Raw genomic sequence first — 19,383 nt, 5'->3', positions numbered from 1 at the left:
CTCTCTCTCTCGATGCAATACGTTGTTTAACAATTACAACATTTCTCTAGGAAAGCATGTCGAGACTAGAAATATTAAAAAAATTGGTCTCTATATTGGTCACACACTTCCTACAATGATTGATGTAGAAAGTGTGCTTATGGTTGTGAAAGAAAACTAGTCAATCCAAACTTTAACACATTTATTGGAGTCTTTACAAAATTTCTAAAGTAAATAATGCCCTTATTGAATCAGCCAGAAAATATGCTAGCTGATTTATACATTTAGTACTTTTCCTTTATAAGCCTGTTAGTATATTTGCACAGGGTTCATAGTAAGAGTGATGGGACTGTTACATCTCCATAACACTTGTTTTACAGCTGACTATCAACTCAATGCCTTAGTGATGAAATTTTGCTACCTTTAGATTTCTTACTTGCTGGTTTATCTGCAAATCTCTCCTGCTCACTAACTCAAAGACAAATTGAGCTTATCCAAACCCCAAAATAGCAGATTAAAATTGCAATTAAGCAATACATACTTTTCATACTCTGCTAAAAGGCTATTTATGTCTGGCACATTTTCCACTGCTGAAAGGGAGCGTACAGAACTATATTCCTCTTCATCTATACCAGCTTCTGATTTTAAGGCATCTTCTGTTGCCTAAAGAAAGATTCCAAACGCAAGTTAAAAGCATGTCAATTTAAGGATCAATTTAACTTTTTGCAGAAACCCATATAGCCAATAGTAACATGTTTGATAGCGAGTTCAAATTTCTTAGGCCGGCCATGCCCGGAAAGGCACTCGACCCAGAGCAAGCACCTAAAGCGCACCTTAAAACAACCATGTAGAGCACCTTTATGAGTGCCTGAAAATGTTAAACGTTATTGCCAGGAAGCAAAACATTGCTTTAAAATTATGTTGATCAAATCAAACCCTCAAATGACCACAATATCATAATTTATCTGATTTGTACAAGAGTTTATACCACTGATCTTTTGACCACATTTTGAACTCAATTATTTATTATTTTATCCATTTCCCTATTAAGCCATGTCTACAAGAATACATTTTCAAATAAAAAAGCTATTTTCTGTGCATAGAAAATACAAACGTATAAAAACAATTTGAGAGTTGAATCGCTTGAAAACGCAAATGCTTTATTTTTATTTGGGCACAAAATGTTTGATTCCTTTTCACTAAGAAGAAACACTGAACTTATCAATTTAGGCATTATAGTTTATAAAAAATTCTGGAAAATTCTTATTAAGAAATACATACATAAATCAACAGAGAATCCAGCCAAGTTATTCAATTTGAAATAACTTTTTTAGTTTTTTTTATAATAAGCAATTGGAACGAGCAGTCAGCTTTGCCATTTGTTCTTTCTTCATCTGAGGAAGATAGTAATAGATCGTTCTGATTAGGCTAGAACATCATTTCCATGTTCAAAAATGTCTTCTCTCACTTCTGAAAGATCTTCCTCATAGCTCGGTGAAACATCTGCATTTCAAACTTTGTATCCAATCATAGGCTGCTGCATAGTTCCAGGCTCCTTTGGGTTTTTGTGATTGTGAACCAAAGAATAACACTCCCCAGACCTTTTTCGAAAGACCTCTGACTCAAACCCCCCTTTTGGTCCTCATTTTGAAAAAAATATTGAATATATTTAATCAGTGATGTTTACTGCCTATGAACAAACTTTTTGCAATATTGTGATTTTCATGACAGTGGCACTTTAAATGAACCCTTTGTAAATTGATATAGGTTCAATAGGGTTAAATCCCTAGGTTGTTTTATTGCATGCAGAAGTCAGAATTGAGATAAATACTAAGTCACATAGAGGAAACTTGCACCTACCTTCAAGTTCTTTTTCTTTAGAAACTGCAATACTGCTTTAAGCAGCTGTTTTTCGTCCTTTTTTGCCTCGGCCATTATAAACAAAAGGCTTTCTTCTCTGAGAGAGAAGAGTCACATTGACATGTCGACCTTTTCACGAACAGAGATATAAACTCTCGAGTGGAATATTCATCTACATTGTAGAAGATAAAAGATTGTTTCTTTCAGCCATGAAGTGCCTTTGAAGCTAATAATTTGAATTACAATGAGCTTGGCAAAAAGGTCAACTTCCAATTCAAACTGAAAAATTGTCACAACTAAAATGGCGCGTGCACCAACAGTAGCCTCCTTCAAGGGCAACATTCTTGGCGGGCAAATTGAAATCGAGTTTCCAATGGATGCTAAGGGTGGCGCGACCCCCTTGTAAAAAATTTCAAAAAAGTGGGCCTCAGGCTCCCTCATATTTTTTGCATGGATACAGCCAAGAATCATGTAACGCAAAGAAAACTGTGAAGAACTGTTGCTTGACAGATTTAAACGCATTGTAAGCTTTATATGCATGAGAATGTACACAAAGTTTGACTTATATAGGTAGAAAATTCTTGAAAGACTTCTCACTGAGTACGTTTATTTTATATAGACAGTTGCCGACTTTTAAAATTTGGTGCACTACAATCTTTTTCATAAGAACTAGATAATTTTTCCCAACGCTCAATGTTCTTATTTTTTTGGATATTTTCAGGCTCGGGTGTTGTTAATGGTGTTCTCATTTCAAATTGATTTTTATATATTTGCATTAGAACATAACTGCTTTTGTAGACGGACACTGACCATGATCCAGCAGGTACCGCAGAGTGTCGAGAAAAGGGGTCTAAAACCGAATAAACAGAGAATTGACGATGGTCCATTCCTTAATTCTTCAAGTTTTTGAAAAGTGGGGGCCCTAGACCTAGACCTCAGGGCCCCTACTCTGTGGTGCTTGTCCAGACAGACACATTGAGGTGGCATTCTTTCAATCCAAACGTGACTTTACTTTAATTTACCATGTATTGCTGTTTCCTGGTACGTATGTTATTTACCAACACCTGATTGACTAAATCTTTGTGTATTTCCTATGATAGTATACAGAAATAGTATCAGATCGGTTTCAGTAATCAATTGTTAGCATGGCAACAGAGATAGATCTACATTTAAGCATGTGTTAGATATTCTAGCATTAGATATTTTGCATCAATTGATGCCCAGAAGAATTCGTAAGAAATAATAGACAATTCGGTGGCTTTTAAATTGAAAATTATCTTCACAAAACTTTTAAAATTGCTATAAACTTGAATATCAATCTTAAAAACTAGACGCTGCTTTGACCATGTTGGCCAGCTTATTTTCTACAAGGTTTATAGGCAGGAAGATCAGCCCACAATCCGGTGCGATGATCAGCCGTTCTCGTGGTAAGTATTCCAATACGTCCGATATATGTTTGCGGATTTCTTCAACAGTTTCTAGACGACTTTTCACCACATCGATGACACCAAGGACGATCTAAAAGTATTTGATACCGTTAAGAAATAAGAAGAAAATATAAAAAAATGAAGGCCTATGATAAAAGCAGAAGTCAAAATCTTAGTATAATTTACACGAAGACACGTTGTTTTTCTGTAGCCCCAGCGGTGTTGTCTGAACAAGAAGACGAGAGACAAATCTTATAAGTAGGACAAGTTGCAGCTACATGGCGGCCAGGCTTAGTTTAGCTGTGGCTGGCCTGAAGCATCTACCTGTTTGACAAATGGTGAAAAATTATATCCTCAGAAACATGTAGCTTTTCAACATATAGCATCTCAGGTTAGGCCGAATTCATGTGACAGCCGGCTTAACCAAACATCTCTATCTTAGATAGTGAGCTCACTGATATTTCATAAATGGTGCTCTGGAATCTCCATTGAGTGTCTATACTTACTTTCATTTTCTTGAAGGCTTTGAAGAGCTCAGGATCATTTCTGCGATGCGTATCCTCAATTGATAGTGCATCAAACCCAGAATTATCAAGACTAGGCGCCAATTTCAAATAGGCTCCTTTGTCAGCCTTTTCATAGTCTGTTTGGTCCTTGAGAATTCGAAGAAAAACTTTAATTTAAAAAATGATAATCATCAGGTATCGTCAGAAGTAAAAAGGAGGATAAGCAACATTTTGCCAGCATTACATTTTGCTGACATAGCATACATGTATGCTCTCTTTCTCTTTAATCATTCTCCTTGGTGCCTCAAGTCAATTCTTAGATGATAAAAACCAGTTAATCTCAAATCTATCGTTCTTGTTCCTGTTGATTAGCTGAAATTTTACTTATCAATAAAATTCTCTGTTTCAAATATTGCAGTAGGAGTATCTAGGAAAGCACTTTTTCACCTAAATCCCTTGCCCTTAGGCCTGAGCGTCACATGCTTCGCCAGCATCATCTGGGACATGCAAATGGGCCTACTGGGACAAATGTCCCACCAGTCAGTACGTTACAAATACCATGCCTTTATCTAGCGAAAAAGCGGTGGACCTTGTAAAATTACCGTGGTATTTAGGAAAATTATCGGTAAGCTCATGCGAGGCATCATTACATTCTGTGAGGCACAATGCGAGTGTCTTATATATGATATGATACTTATAAGTTACATACTGAGAAAACGGAACAGTAATAGCAAAAAGTACAAGATATTCAAAGTCAAATATGTATAAAATACTGATAAAAGTTTGATAATTACCAAATATTGGGGATATCCACAACAGGCGTGGACTGTTTTAAAGACCTCCTTAGGAACGTCGGTGATGCAAGCTGACAAATATTTGATTCCATATTCAAGTCCTTGCATAGGATATCTCATCAACACTGGCTCGTCAACCTGGCAATACAGAAACAAGGCCCGGAGTAACATTAAGTGATGGAATAAGATTTTTGAGAACAGAGATGTAAACCATTATCAATGTAACAAACACCTTCTAAATACATTGCAAAATAAAGGTTTATCACAAATAATATGCAATATACTTACGGTCTTAAAACATCAATCTAACTATAGCCTAAATTCACAAAAGAAACTTTACATAATCTATGGTTGTATGGAAAGCCCTGAAACTTAAAAAATGTTACAGCAATTGTGACTCTTATTTCCTTTCTTCAGGCATATACACACTGAGAATATAGTTTCTAGCTTGCCTCCCTGCAAAACATATTTTACAAGTGACATAAAGTTTAGTTTTTTTGTCAAGTATAACACCTAATAATCACAGATGAATAAGCGCGTACAGAAAATTTTGTTTCTTTTTCACTACATATGAAGAGATAAAATTTTGCTCTGTTCAATTTCATGCAGTTTTTCGCAAACATATTGCTTAGTAAACTAGTATAATTTTCTAGTTTTAAAAAATTCTTGATGAGGAAAGTAAATTGTCATATTGTCTGTATAATTACAGATTATAGTCCAATTCAACACAAGGAAAAATATAGTTTGTAAATAAATTAAACAGAAGAGACCCTAAGACTGACCCCCGGTGGTACGCCAAGTTTCATGCTGACAATCTCCCAGAAGCAAGGGACTGTTATCAGAAAATCTGGTAAATATAAGCATCAACAAAAATTTACCTTTAAAAACGTCTCGGAAATCTCATCTCCTATATTTTTCTAGCAAAATGAATGCTAATTAACCTATGTCCAAACATATTCAATGGTCTTAACAGGATAAAGTCATGCAACACAAGTCATACCAATGAAGTATAAGAATACCTCATTGAGTCATACAGACTTACTTGAATTTCCTTGCATCCTGCCTCCGCTAACAATTTTAGCTCAATGTTGATGCATTTAGCAAGATCGTTTAATAACTCTTCGTCGTTGTTGTAAAAGTCATCACAAAAGGTGTCCATGATCGTCATTGGGCCTGGAATCGTCACTTTGATTGGCTTTTCACTCATATTTTGGCTCCACTTCCACTCTTTTGCCATGAAACCTGGTTCTTCTTTGTGCGAAACTTTTGACACAATCGTTGGCAAAAGTCCTTCCCAGGCACCGTTTCTGCAGATTTTTTTCTTTGTTTTTTGGAAGTCGAACCCATTCAGACTTCTGCAGAAGGTGTGTATGTATTTCTCTCGTCTCAATTCTCCGTCAGTGAGTAGGTCTAGACCAACTCTGCGCTGCAATGCAATTATATCATGAGTGGCCGCTTGGAGTTGGTTTTCAATTTCCTCCGCACCTTGACTTGATAGTGCTTTGTTGTATTCTTCCACGAAATTTATAACTTCTTTTCCGTTCTTTACCCAACATGGAATGCCTAGGTATTCAGGCTTTGGAAAGCTACCAATCACAGTTGTTTTAAGTGGCGACATATTTTGAACAGATTGACGTCTGTCTTCAGCACATATAATTTCTTATAAGCAGGTAGGTTTTATATGAGTTGCAAGCAGCACGACACAAACTCCAAAGTACAGTTTCATTGCGGTTGAAGGCCAAATATTTTATGATTGACGGCCAAATTCGGTCACCCATAAAAATTATACAAATTCAGCTAGAGTATGGCCCACCCCGGTTTCCAGTGGACGCATAGATATAGAAAGGAAAGCTGGATTGGCAACTAGGGACTGTGAACAAACGCGCGCCTTGTCCTCTTGACTCAATGGCGGCGCCAGCCACTAAGCTCTGGGGGGGGGGTGGGGGGAGGAACAAACCAAAAAAATTTAAGCCACGCCCTTTTAACCACCAGAAAACGCCCCTTACCAACAGAGAACGCCAATTTTATCCGAAGGGAACGCCTAAGACTAACTTTTGTTTGAAAATTGGCAGTTTAAAAATCATAGGATTACATCACAGCAAGTACGGTGTCAAAATATTACCCCTACCCCAACATTTTCTCATTGAATTTGGACGAAATACAAAATCGGTTCTGCTGAGAACTGGGGGGACGTGTCCCCCCCCGTGGCGCCGCTACTATCTTGACTCAATGTTAGGATTTATCTTTTTCTTTGCAGGTTAAATTAAATAGCCATTTGAGATATCATATTTCTTTTATTATGGCTTTGAAAAAGGCAGACATTTGAGTAAACTAATGCTTTTCGTCTGACACTCTTCAGAGTCTAAAACGTCAGAATATAGATCGAAAACTCTACGCTAGGAAATATATGTACCCAGTTGTGGATCGAAATAGGCCAATCAGAAACGCGAGCACATTATTGCTGAGGTTGCCCAATCAGTGCCGCTTGCCTATAGAATCTATAATATATTTCCTAGCGTAGAGTTTTCGATCTATGTTCTGACGTTTTAAACTCTGAAGAGTGTCAGACGAGAAGCTTTAGTTTACTCGCAACGTTGAAGCCGTGAACAAAGAGAAGTTTTGTTTCGGTCTGCTAATTTGAATTCAGTTTCAATAATGGCGGATTTTAACGATTTTGATGACATTTTTTATTTCGACGATGAAGATACTCTAGAGGAATGCAATAGTTATTTCCCTTTGCGCAAATCAGTTTTCTTTCATGTTATCAACGGTGGTCAGTGATGAAAATTCATCAACTGTTTCAGCTGCATCACATTTGTCTGAATACTGTGGCTTAGATATCCAATGTAAATAGAAAGGGACAATGGACCTTGTAGTTGGAAGTTGTCCAGACTTTTGTAGCTCAGGTTTCACTACACTTATTTTTTTTATAAGAAATTGGCTATAAAAAAGGGGAACTGGACAGTTAGAAAAAATTAAGAAATATCAGTACTCGAATCAAAAAAATTAAGAAAATTATAAAACGTGATAAAACTGAGAACAACGAAATTTTGTAAAATCCAAGAACAAGATTGCTCTTTTAGCCTAGAACTTAAGACACAAAGGATAAAAATATACTTTCCACATCTAAATACAGCATCGGAACGGAAACAATATCTTGACGTGATAAAAAAGGTCACAAACATTTCATAACATCATTCATAACATCATATTTAAGAAACTCTTAAGAAACAGTGAGAATTGAAATTTCCAGAACATTAAAGAGCTGGAGTACTCAACACCGACCTTTGTTTGTTATCAAAAAATGAGTGTACTCCGGGACATCCTCGAAAACTATCTATGTCATTTAAAAGCCATTGTAGTCTGCACCTTTGCAAACTTCTTAAATTCTTTTTGCATATAGAATGATCCAATGACAGCTTAACCCCTTGACACTCAATTTCATAACTAATGAAGCTGCAAATTTTTACTTTTATTACAATGTCAGCATTTTCTGATAATTTGAGAACTACCAGTATTCATCACATTTACTAATAATTTGTCACGTAGACAAGCATACTTGATTGCTTTTACTGGCTCTTATGGCTTTAAGTACTGTAACTCTCTTCTGGGTGCTGGTTTAGATGTTATAATGCTTTTTTTGAGGAAGAAATTCAGTTGGCAAAAACTTCTCCTTCAACTTTGGGATCCCGTTCTTCTCTAGAACAGAAACAAGTCAGTAGGTTTGGTATCCTTAAGGTTTGGTAAGTTTTCAAATCTTAAAATAAACATATCATTTTTGGTGAACAGGATCTGGAGGGCTTTTTCAGGACAGAACAGCAGTCAGGTTAGTAAGGGGTTTTGGCATCTTCATATATGTTTTTATTAACGCGGACATAGGATTTTGTTTTTTCATAAACGAGAATAATTGATACGTGAGGAGGTAAAGGTTCTTATGTCAAAAACAAAAATGGGTAAAATGTATTCCAAGAGTATCTTGGTCGGATAGGCAACTACTAGATTTCCACAAAAACACAATAATTTCTCAGGATTTACCAATTTCTACCATAGAGTGTTTTGCTGCTTGGATTTTGTCAGTCAAAATCCGAATCTTGGTTAACAATTTTTTTTGCCGTACAGAATTTGAAAATGGCTTTGAAAAAAGCAAACATTTTACAACATGCTAAAAGCTTTTCGTCTGACACTCTTAAGAGCATAAAACGTCAGAATCAGGGTCCGAAAGAACACAATGAAAAATATATACACAGTTGTTGATCAAAATAGGCCAATCAGAAAAACACAAGCACAAAACCGGTATAGTTGACCAATCAGTGCCGCGTGCCTAAAAAAAATTATCACTGGAGTCCAAGAGAGAAAACGAACTTCTTCTATCTAAACAATGGCGGCTTTTTCGTTTTATGTAGATCGACTCCAAAACTGCTAGATGGAAGGACGACCGGGCTCTTCCAATTATCTGAAACATGTCGTCATTATAGAGTTTTGCACAATCTGGGTTGTCTAAAAGATGTTGACCGATGGCAGAATCACTTGTTTTAACAGTGTTTCTAGACCTACAAGATTGAGGAGGCTGAATCTTAGTTAAGGAAATTGGTCAATATTGGTCGTGAGTCATTTTTTTTTATTTGATAATGTAGACCGGGACAGTGCCAATTTTGTGTCTATCTTGTTCGGGAGACGAAACCTTTAGTCCTATCTTTCGAAACAATACCGTCTTCAACCAATCAGTGTTGTAAGGTCATTGCACATGCGCATTAACAACAGTATTCGCACAATGGTTCTGCCTGTAACCACACAACTGTTGAACTTCCTGCCAGGGCTTCAAGTGATAATGCGCATGTGCAATGACCCTGAAACGGGGCCTAGTGCATGTCTGGAAGACGGGCATGATTCATCTCCCGTCCCCAAGGGTCATATTTCTTTGAGGGAAGAAAGTTTGGCAGGAAGAAAGCTTCTCGAATTGAGAAAAGCGCCTAATTTTTGGAGTCAACATTCGCAAAAGAAGCGAAAAAAACCCTTCACAAAAACAAACTTTCGCTGTTCCCGCTCGCGCTTGTACTCCACCACTACATGCTCCAAATATTTTCTCGTCGCTCGATCTTGAGTCTGTTGCCATTCCTGAAGAGCTGTCGTGAAAATTGCTGAAATTCTAACTGCTAAACGAATTCCTTCCCTCCGTTTCACTCTACTACAATGTTGTTTTCGTTTCCACGCTTGGGATCGGGCACGTGTCCACGACTTTACGTCAGCGCCTTAAATTTGTCTCCAGACATCTCCGCCACGGAAATGGAGAAATTTCGCACTTTGCTTGGTAAATGCGGAAAAACGAAAGGAAAAACGCAAATTTCGTGTCGATATTCGAAAACAGCACGATGAAAACTACTTGTCAATTGGTTTTTATTTTTCATTTCATTTCCCCTTTAATGAAAATCATGAACTTTGCGCGGAGAACATTTTTATTCAATTGTGGTTTTCTTCTATCTTTTATTCAACGAAACCATATTAAAATTTGTTCAAAACAATAATTCGTCATCAAAGTTTCCAATACGATCAACAGCAAAATTTTTTGGATATTTTACAAAAATTTAGTATTCGCAAATTTAGTATTTCAGGAAGTTTCAGGTATCAAACATTCGCGATTTTAGGCCAAAAACGCAAAAAACCCGAAGGTTTCTTCCTTCGAAAGTTTCTTCCCGTGAAAGTTTCTTCCTTCGAAAGTTTCTTCCCGTGAAAGTTTCTTCCCTCGAAAGTTTCTTTTCGAGAGCGTTACTTACATTCCATATTCATAGAAAATTCAAACTTCAATTCTCTAGATGGGGATCCCTTCTCGTATGGAAACTAATATTCCTCCTCCATGTTGATTCCGATCATACCTCAAAGGAGGCTTAAACCCTTCTATCAAAGATTGACCAGGAGGGAATATGCTATCTATTTTTGTTTCAATAAAAACAAGGATATCGACATTTTTTGCAACTAGGAATTTAAAGGAGTCAAACCTTGTTGTAAAGTCTAGGTCGGAGCATAGAGAAAATCCATTTGTGAGATTATGTATGTGATCTTCGTAACAAAACGTGCTTACTACACACTCAGTCACAATAGTCAACTAACTAACCCTTGAGGTCATGTGTCGAAGCGATTTATGACGAAAGACATGTCAACGCAGTGGTCGACGGGAGAAAGACTGGGCACCACCCTATTCCAAGGACTCGATCGCTCCAACAAACCTGTTTCGAACTGAGTTTATGTTAAGGTGGGCAATTACTAAACCCTTCGCGTTGTTCTTCCGGAGCTCTTCTAGCAGGTTTTGATCGTCATTACTATTTTCCTGGAGTAAAGATCAATTAATGGATTGATCTAATTCAGATGTATTTTCTTGTATGTCTATGCTACACTCATTACTAAGATTTGTGCACGAACTAAAAGGTGTATTTTTCCAGCTATCTCGAAAAGTGTTTGCTCGATTTTAAATCATTCGTTCCAACATGCAATATCAACATTCCTGGTTTCTTTTCTTCGTTAGTATAGCATAGTGGTTCATGTCTTCCGTTGTAGCACCCGGGAAGAATTTTGCTGTAGTTTGCTGTTGACTTTCGAGCGAATGCTGTATTCTTATTCCTTCGACATGTTTTACAATCGAGTCCCCGAGGATTGTCACATTAGGCTTCCATTTATCATTATTGTTGCTAATATTGATGCCATTGTTTGCTTCTAGGTTCTTTGTTTGATGGTCGTTCTTTGTTCTGTGAGGCTGTTTGAAATCCCTTGTTGCTACTTGATTGATTTTCTTCTGTTTCAGAAGATTGAACCTGTTTTGGACAGGGATGGCTGTAGTGGGCAAATATCTGTATCTTGTTGGCCCTCTACCCTTTGCCGGACTTTTTTGTATGCTATGCAATTTCCACTGGGTCTGCTCAATTCCCACTGGGTCTGCTCATGAAATTTGGGAAGAGATGAAATCCAAATACGAAAATTTTGGGATGATTGGGCATTATCCAAGAGCAACACGATCTCAAAACATTGAAATTTGGAGAAAAATACTGCAAAGACTTTAAAGCAACTGAGGATATGTTAGAGCTTTGTAACACAACCTTAACATAAAGTTTGATACAAAAGGGCACGCACGAACCCTATCAGAGGACATTGCTAATTCTGAATATCTGCAGCTCATTTGCTATTCAAAGATGCTCTTTTGTACTTTTTAGTCTCGCATAAAGGCGCCGGCGCCTATATCCGGATATTTAAAATTCTGGGTTCAAGTCTAGAAAATAGGGCCACGTATAGGCGCCAGGCGCCTATAATTTTTTTGGCAACAAAATCACTTTAAATCGCAAAAAAATCATTTGCATCACAGCTTATACTAAGAAACATCTTAACTGTAGAAATTTTGCAGATTACAAACACAAAGCTATAGCTCTACGATAATGTCCTCGTCGTGTTTTTCATCAGAACCAGAGCTATCGAATGTTATGATTGCATTAGTATAAATTTTTTCAGATGTTATGGGTCAAATTTGAAAATTTATATTTAGAGTTTAACGTTTGTGGTAAATATTTCCTTTCACATGATTCTGCAATGGCGAGAGCAGCTAAATGTCGTCCCTATGTATTTGAATTTAACTGTTTCATCACTGGACATCACTTATATAAAGATATATGAATCCCACGTATTCAAGAGGAGCTGACTTGTAAAAGAGAGCCTGATAATCAACACGATCAATATGCCGTGAAAGTTCTGAAAGATGGTGAAATTGTATTTTCTAAAACTCGCACCCTCATTTTGCTGTCCGGTGGCTTCATGAAAGTTTGAGTGACAGGAAAACGAGAGAGCAAAAGAGGAAAGGGGCTGGAGGTCCCTTGTTTAGTGACTGTCAAGGTGTCAGAACATATTTTATCAAAAGTAGAACCAATTATTAAAGATATATGTAAAATACTAAGTGAAAATAATTGAATCTTCTATATGAAAATCGCTTTATGTTATTTCTCTGACAATATACGGTAAGAAACTGACATTAAAAAAACCGGGCCGGATATAGGCGCCACGGTAATAGTAGATACCTCACCCATTATCCTAAAAAGAGCTGTATGCCGATCTAAATTCTTGATTAAGTTTACAGGGAATGCATAGTTGCTGTGCGTGACAATTCTAGAAAGTCTTGAAGTTTTTGTAAGATTGCTGTTTTGTTCTACAGCAGCCTCCCTACCCTGGGTGCAGTGTGACCAGATCTAGCATAACATTGGCCAAAATCGTCGTTCAGCACAATATCTAGCATAACTTAGAATCTAGCATAACTCTGGCATAATTTTTATATTCTCAAAAAATCATTGTTTCCATTGATGGGGGCCTATTATAGGTTTGCGGCTTCATGGCCTGGACCCTATTTTTGAGCGCAGCCTCCGGATTTAAACATGATTTATCTACGGATTGCGGTTTCAACAAAAGGTGCGTCTTGCGTCTTTCGGTATAAATTCGCAACGGTTTACGGCTTCTATAATACGGTTGCGGCTTGCAAGTGAAATGACGGTCCGCGGCAAGGCTTTATATGGTGTCATAGGGTTCTCTTACACGAGTCAAATGGTTTCGAAGAACATTGTCTCCACAAGGCGGACAAAATATATACGTACAGTTTTCAGAATGATTCATGGGATGGTCAGTCCCAATTAATTCATAATAATACGGGTTGACGTAATATTAATGACTTGGGGAATTTTCAGAGGATAATTTTACAGACAAGACAACTAGATCCCCGTTTGTAACTACTAAACTGGATATCATTAAAAATTCAAACAATGAATAAATCATCAATCCTAATGTTGTGGACACGGCCTTGCAAAGCAAGCTGGGCCAATGTGGCAGTTAGCCCTAAGTAATTTTAAAGGCTGAGGTTTAAGATGGTGCCATAATCTGCTCGTAAGCATAAGGGGCCGCACAACATATTTAAAAAACAAAATTACAACCAATTTGTGCTTTGACAGGTTTTTTGAACCAAGCTTTACATTACTTATCACTGCGCAAATGCACAACCTTTAGATGTACAAGCTGCAAAAATTTATATAGATGACTCTGTCTCATATGAACTGTCATAGCACCCTAACTTAACGAAAGCAGAGAGGGATGCTTCTAAACAACCTGATACAACTTTCAAGCAATATAAAATCATCAAATGTCTTTGCCAAAACCTCTTATGTTACCTCCTTACATTTCCACTTATTTTATGATAGGAATTATATGGGCAGAGTTTTTACAATCATGCCTTCCCGCTACGAAAAGATCAAAATAAAGAAAAACATAGTTCCTTCGATGGAAACGAGAACCTCATTTGAAACTTTTTTGATTATATTAGGAAAATAACCAAGACTTTAGAGGATAGGGCCAAGAAAAAGAATTTATTTAAAATCTTTATAAATAAATAAATATTTAAAATTAGCACGAGGGGATAAAATTGCCCAATCTTCTAGCATGTAAAGTGAAAACATTGGATTATAACGATGATATGGTCAACATTGAAGCGGATTTTATAATTCAAGGAGCACAAAGACTACTGTACCAAAGATATGGTCTCCCCTGTGGAACTTTTCGGCAAAACCAATTTAAGCATTTATGGAAAACTTCCTTTTTATCTAGCTACAGAGGCAAAGTTTTCAACTTTCAATTAATTTTTCAATAACTCATGAAATTGTTTCTATTTCTAAGAAGCGAAAAAAGTGATACAATGACGGGTCGAATAGCAAGAGGGGCTATCTTACTTGTTGGCTCAGAGTCAGAGCACAATTTGGTTGCGCAGTGAGGTTCAATAACCGATTTATTCAGTAGTGCTTGAGTAGCGCTAGTTTTGTTTTAGGAATTTTAATTCATTCATATGATTCAGGGTACACACTTTTTATAAAAAAACAGTCTATGAGTATTAAGGCTCTAAATCGCTGAAATTTAAGAATAGTTAAAAAATAATGCAACGCTCAACCTTCATCAAGAATCAAATTTTTGGTTTATTTGAGTTTTGTTCAAAGCAAGAAAAATGCGAATTTCACGCTATCTGTCTTTAAGTAGACATATTTGGTTTTCGAGTCTTTATGACACTACCATGCGACTCAGTGGCACCTTGTATTTTTAAGAACAATTTAAGCATGTTGTGGCTCAGCAAAATTTAGGCATTCTAAAAAAAGGGTGGGGATTTGAAAAATACTTGTTACAAACACGTTGATGTATCAATAGATGTTTAAAAATGTTTGGATTGATACAACGATAGCTTGTTGCGAGACATAGTGAGGACCATAAGAAACAGTTACTTTTTATCCCCTTTTCAAGTAGATGGCTTTTGGTGTCTCGTGACGTTTTGCGAGACTCCTATCATTTTAGGAGTAAAAATTGGGACTTTCTACTTTAAGGGATGCCAGATGTTTGGAATAGTTGGCAGCCAAGTATTTTACCGTTGGCTGCCAAAATCAGCCAGCTAAACGAAATAAAAAAAAGCTAAATTTTGCTAATTGGTGGGAGTGATAGTGTAAACAAGATTTGCTTTGTAGATTACAAAAGTTGTCTGTTACAAAAAATTGTCTGTTATCTTTTACTTTGTTTAATGCTTCATCATTTGAAATTTTGAATTTATCTTTAAAAATGTTGAATACTATGTGTGCCAATATTTGCTTCTTAAGCCAGATCAATTTATGATGGCCAAGGAGTTTTGAAAAACGGCCAAAATGAAATAAATTGGACGTCAGAACCATTGATCTAAGTTGCTTTTTTGAACAGATTAGAAATAGAGTTGCCTTGATTAGAAATTTAGTATAATTTTTGCAAATCTAGCATAATTTAATGGCAAATTTGGCATAATTCCAAAATTGAGATTTGGTCACACTGCCTGAGTGGCAGAGAATCCATAATTTAGTCTCAGAAGTACAGTTTGAAACCAGTCACAGAAATATCCTCAGTTTCTTTAGGCTCTAGTGCCAAGGGTACAGTCTCCAGATATACGATTCGCTACAATAACAGGATACATTCTTATAAATGTATATCTAGGAACAAATTTCTTAGCGTGTGTTAAATTCCTATACATGATTTGATGGCCAAAAGAATTCAAAAGAAATAACGGAATTTTCGGTGGCTTGAATGAAAACATTTTACAAAGCAGTTTAAATATACAGCTGATTCACAATCTGCTTAACTTGAAAATTATATATACACAAAACTTTAAAAATTGCTAAAAACTTTGAATATCTTTCTCACAAACTAGACGCTGCTTTGACCATGTTGGCCAGCTTATTTTCTACAAGGTTTATAGGCAGGAAGATCAGCCCACAATCCGGTGCGATAATCAGCCGTTCTCGGGGTACGTATTCCAATACGTCCGATATATGTTTGCGGATTTCTTCAACAGTTTCTAGACGACTTTTCACCACATCGATGACACCAAGGACAATCTAAAAGTATTTGCTACCGTTAAGAAATATGAATTTTAGAAAAGGGAATCACGATGAAGAAGCAGAAGCCAAAAGTCTTAGTATAGATTACACGAGAATTCTTTTAAATTGGCCTTAACACCCGTTTCTTCTATAACCCTAGTGGTGTTGAATCAACGAAGAAGGATGAGAGCAAATCTTGTACGTAGGAAAAGTTGCAGTTTCGTGGCGGACAGGCTTGGCATAATATAGCCTAGGCTGAAGCAGCTAACTGTTTGACGAGTGGTAAAATCTATATCCCCAGATACATGTAACTTCTTCAATGTCTAGCATATCAGGCGATGATGAAATGTCTAAGACAGCCGCTTATCCAAACATCCCTATCTAAGATAGAGAGCTCATTGATATTTCAAAAATATGCTCTGGAATCTGCACTTACTTTTATTTTTTTGAAGGCCTTAAAGAGCTCAGGATCATTTCTGCGATGCGTATCCTCAATTGACAATGCATCGAACCCAGAATTATCCAGACTTGTCGCTAACTTCAAATACGCTCCTTTGTCAGATTTTTCATAGTCTATTTGGTCCTTTGGATTCAAAAGAAAACATTTGAAGAAACATATATTTGCTGATGCTGTTTTACTTGTAGAATTTGGTTCATTTTAAAAATATGGGCTAATTTGAACCCTTTATCTAGCAAAAAGAGGGTTTACTATGAAAATTTACATTTACATTTGGAAAAGTGTCAATAAAGCACATATCCAGCTATTGAACGTCTACTGTTTAACGTAAGCATCTAAATTTTTATGGTCAAAATATGTGTGAAAAAATTGATAAAAAATTGATAATTACCAAATATTGGGGATATCCACAACAGGCGTGGACTGTTTTAAAGACCTCCTCAGGAACGCCGGTGATGCAAGCTGACAAATATTCGATTCCATATTGAAGCCCTTGCATAGGATATCTCATCAACACTGGCTCGTCAACCTGGCAATACAGAAACATTGAGAAACAAAGATGCAAACCATTATCAATGGAACAGAAATTTTCTAAATTCAATGCAAAAAATGGTTTTTCCAAATAACATGCAATATTTTTACGGCCTAAAAACATTAGGTAATCTAACTGTAGCCTAAATTTACAGATTATAGTTAGACTCATCGCACGAAAACTATAATTCATAAATATTTTAAACAAAAGAGACCCTAAGAGTGACCCCTGTGGTACACCCAGTTTCATGTTGAAAATCCTTCAGAAGCAAGGGACTGTCATCAGAAAATCTGGTAAATCTAAGCATCAACAAAGATTTATCTTTAAAAACGCCTCAGAAAGAAAACACGCCAAGCCTCCATCGATGGAAATCTCACCTCCTACATTCCCCTAGCGGAATGAATGCTAATTAACCTACGTCCAAACACAGTCAATGGTTCTAACGAACAGGATAAAGTCGTGCAACACAAGTCATACACACTTACCTGAATTTCCTTGCATCCTGCCTCTGCTAACAATTTTAGCTCAATGTTGATGCATTTAGCAAGATCGTTTAATAACTCTTCATCTTTGTTGTAAAAGTCATCACAAAAGGTGTCCATGATCGTCATTGGGCCTGGAATCGTCACTTTGATGGGCTTTTCACTCATATTTTGGCTCCACTTCCACTCTTTTGCCATGAAACCTGGTTCTTCTTTGTGTGACACTTTTGACACAATCGTTGGCAAAAGCCCTTCCCAGGCACCGTTTCTGCAGATTTTTTTCTTTGTTTTTTGGAAGTCGAACCCATTCAGACTTCTGCAGAAGGTGTGTATGTATTTCTCCCGTCTCAATTCTCCGTCAGTGAGTATGTCTAGACCAACTCTGCGCTGCAATGCAATTATATCATGAGTGGCCGCTTGGAGTTGGTTTTCAATATCCTCCGCATGTTGATTCGATAGTGCCTTGTTGTATTCTTCCACGAAATTTATAACTTCTTTTCCGTTCTTTACCCAACTCGGAATGCCTAGAGATTCAGGCTTTGGAAAGCTACCAATCACAGTTGTTTTAAGTGGCGACATATTTTGAACAGATCGACGTCTGTCCTCAACAGCAGTGGCAGTCGTTATAGGCAGGTAGTGATTTATCTGAGTAGAAGGCAGGTGAATTCGTAGAAATTTATCGTGACATAGTAACTCCTTACAACCAACCACGTGCACAGTTTTAATGATAATCACCTGCTGTACACGTGATAAGTTCTACGTAAGCACATTGTAGTAGTTGGCAAGGTTTTAGGCGGTGAACACGAAGGGTTTCCAAGATTGCCCTTTCAACAAAGTATTTACGAAGTAAGAAAGCACATTAATTGGGAAATTTGAATTAAATTGTTTCAATTATCATTGAAGGGCATGTTAATATCTTAGTTTTGCTTTCAGCATAAATTATTTTATTTTAAGCGGATTTTATCTATATTAAAGTAACTTGAAACTTATATTGTTCGTTTAATCGGGAGATTAGAGTTGCTGATCCAACGAAAGGTAGCCTGGCCTTTGACAAGGAATAACTCACGGCACGCAAATATAGTATCGGCAATCAAAGAACCGGTTAAAAAAACCGGTCTACAAAGAACACCGGTCAACTGAAATCCAGCATCAGATGAAACAGTCGTTCGGAGTAGAAAAACTCCCATAGACATTCGCGTCCAGGCATGGAGGAAGGACGTGTTCGCTAAAGGTCTTTATTTTTGTACCATAAAATAATAGACTTCTCGTACAGGGGGTGCTCTCTCCTCGATTAGTTTATCTATTGAGAGAGCTCCTCCTTAAGAAATTCCATACCTACAAACTTCCTTTAAATTAGTTTAGTTCTTTTTGTATACTTTGATATTATTTGTTGTTGTTAATGTAGTTTTGTACTTGTTGTTAGCTGGAATTTGTATGTTGGATTTTTTAAAATGAAAACTTGAACTTGAACTTGAACATAGCGCATACAGTTTTGGGCATTGAGAATGATTCTTCAAAATTGTGTTCAAAACAATGCAACAGCAATCTTTCATTCGGCCTTTTGCATCTTTAACTCTCAAAACGCTTCAGCCCCCCAACCCCTATATGATATGTGGTCCTTGAATAGTGGCTGAAACACTGTTATGGGCATTGGTATTCCCTGAGAAATTTTCTCCGGTTTAACGCCCTTTAGAGTATCAAATAAAGAATGTGAATAGGTTTCACTTTGAAAGGTTGTAAAATGCATTTTTCTGCTGCCCCAACGTCCGTATATTCTTCTCTTGCTAGATTTTTGTGACCGGAGTAAGAAACCCCTAAAAATTACGACTTCGAAGCCTATTTTTCTGCATATGCACCTAGAGAACATTTATGTAGCCAACAGTTTCGAATATGTATGATTCACGTTCGTCGGAAAATGAACTCTTTGAAGAATTTTCTACTTCAACAACCTGA

The 19,383-nt window shown here is 36.9% G+C and overlaps 2 protein-coding genes across 7 annotated transcripts in view; both read right to left on the bottom strand.

Annotated features, from left to right (window-relative positions):
- LOC135681511 (transcription initiation factor TFIID subunit 5) overlaps positions 1–2,180 on the bottom strand; it is a 52,017-nt gene extending 49,837 nt beyond the window's left edge. Inside the window, exons 1-2 of one of the 2 annotated variants that reach the window (XM_065196029.2) lie at positions 1,840–2,180; positions 521–642 (exon numbers count right to left, since the gene is read on the bottom strand). In XM_065196029.2, coding sequence (XP_065052101.2) covers positions 521–642; positions 1,840–1,914 — 197 coding nt within the window. In that variant the 5' untranslated portion in view covers positions 1,915–2,180. The remainder of the gene's footprint in view (positions 1–520; positions 643–1,839) is intronic. The other variant, XM_065196028.2, reaches the window with a different exon arrangement.
- Positions 2,181–3,075: 895 nt separating this feature from the next.
- Positions 3,076–19,383, bottom strand: LOC135681787 (uncharacterized). Of its 5 annotated transcripts, none has more exons than XM_089111948.1 (4): positions 5,609–6,399; positions 4,567–4,704; positions 3,773–3,919; positions 3,077–3,357 (listed from the first exon to the last, which is right to left on the bottom strand). In XM_089111948.1, exons 1-4 carry the CDS (start codon positions 6,182–6,184, stop codon positions 3,160–3,162), a joined length of 1,059 nt encoding a protein of 352 aa, XP_088968074.1. In that variant the 5' UTR covers positions 6,185–6,399; the 3' UTR covers positions 3,077–3,159. The 5 variants fall into 5 exon arrangements, with proteins under 5 accessions (XP_088968076.1, XP_088968074.1, XP_088968073.1 ...); XM_089111947.1 differs by lacking the exons at positions 3,773–3,919; positions 4,567–4,704; positions 5,609–6,399 and adding exons at positions 16,396–16,542; positions 16,808–16,945; positions 17,434–19,383 and having other exon boundaries at positions 3,082–3,357; XM_065196399.2 differs by lacking the exons at positions 3,077–3,357; positions 3,773–3,919; positions 4,567–4,704; positions 5,609–6,399 and adding exons at positions 15,170–15,977; positions 16,396–16,542; positions 16,808–16,945; positions 17,434–19,378.

The sequence above is a fragment of the Rhopilema esculentum genome, chromosome 12 (assembly GCF_057945365.1).
Source record: "Rhopilema esculentum isolate cy_ngs chromosome 12, ASM5794536v1, whole genome shotgun sequence".
Taxonomy (NCBI): Eukaryota; Metazoa; Cnidaria; class Scyphozoa; order Rhizostomeae; family Rhizostomatidae; genus Rhopilema; species Rhopilema esculentum.
The sequence above is the reverse complement of the archived record's forward strand: the minus strand, read 5'-3'. Positions and strand labels throughout refer to the sequence as shown.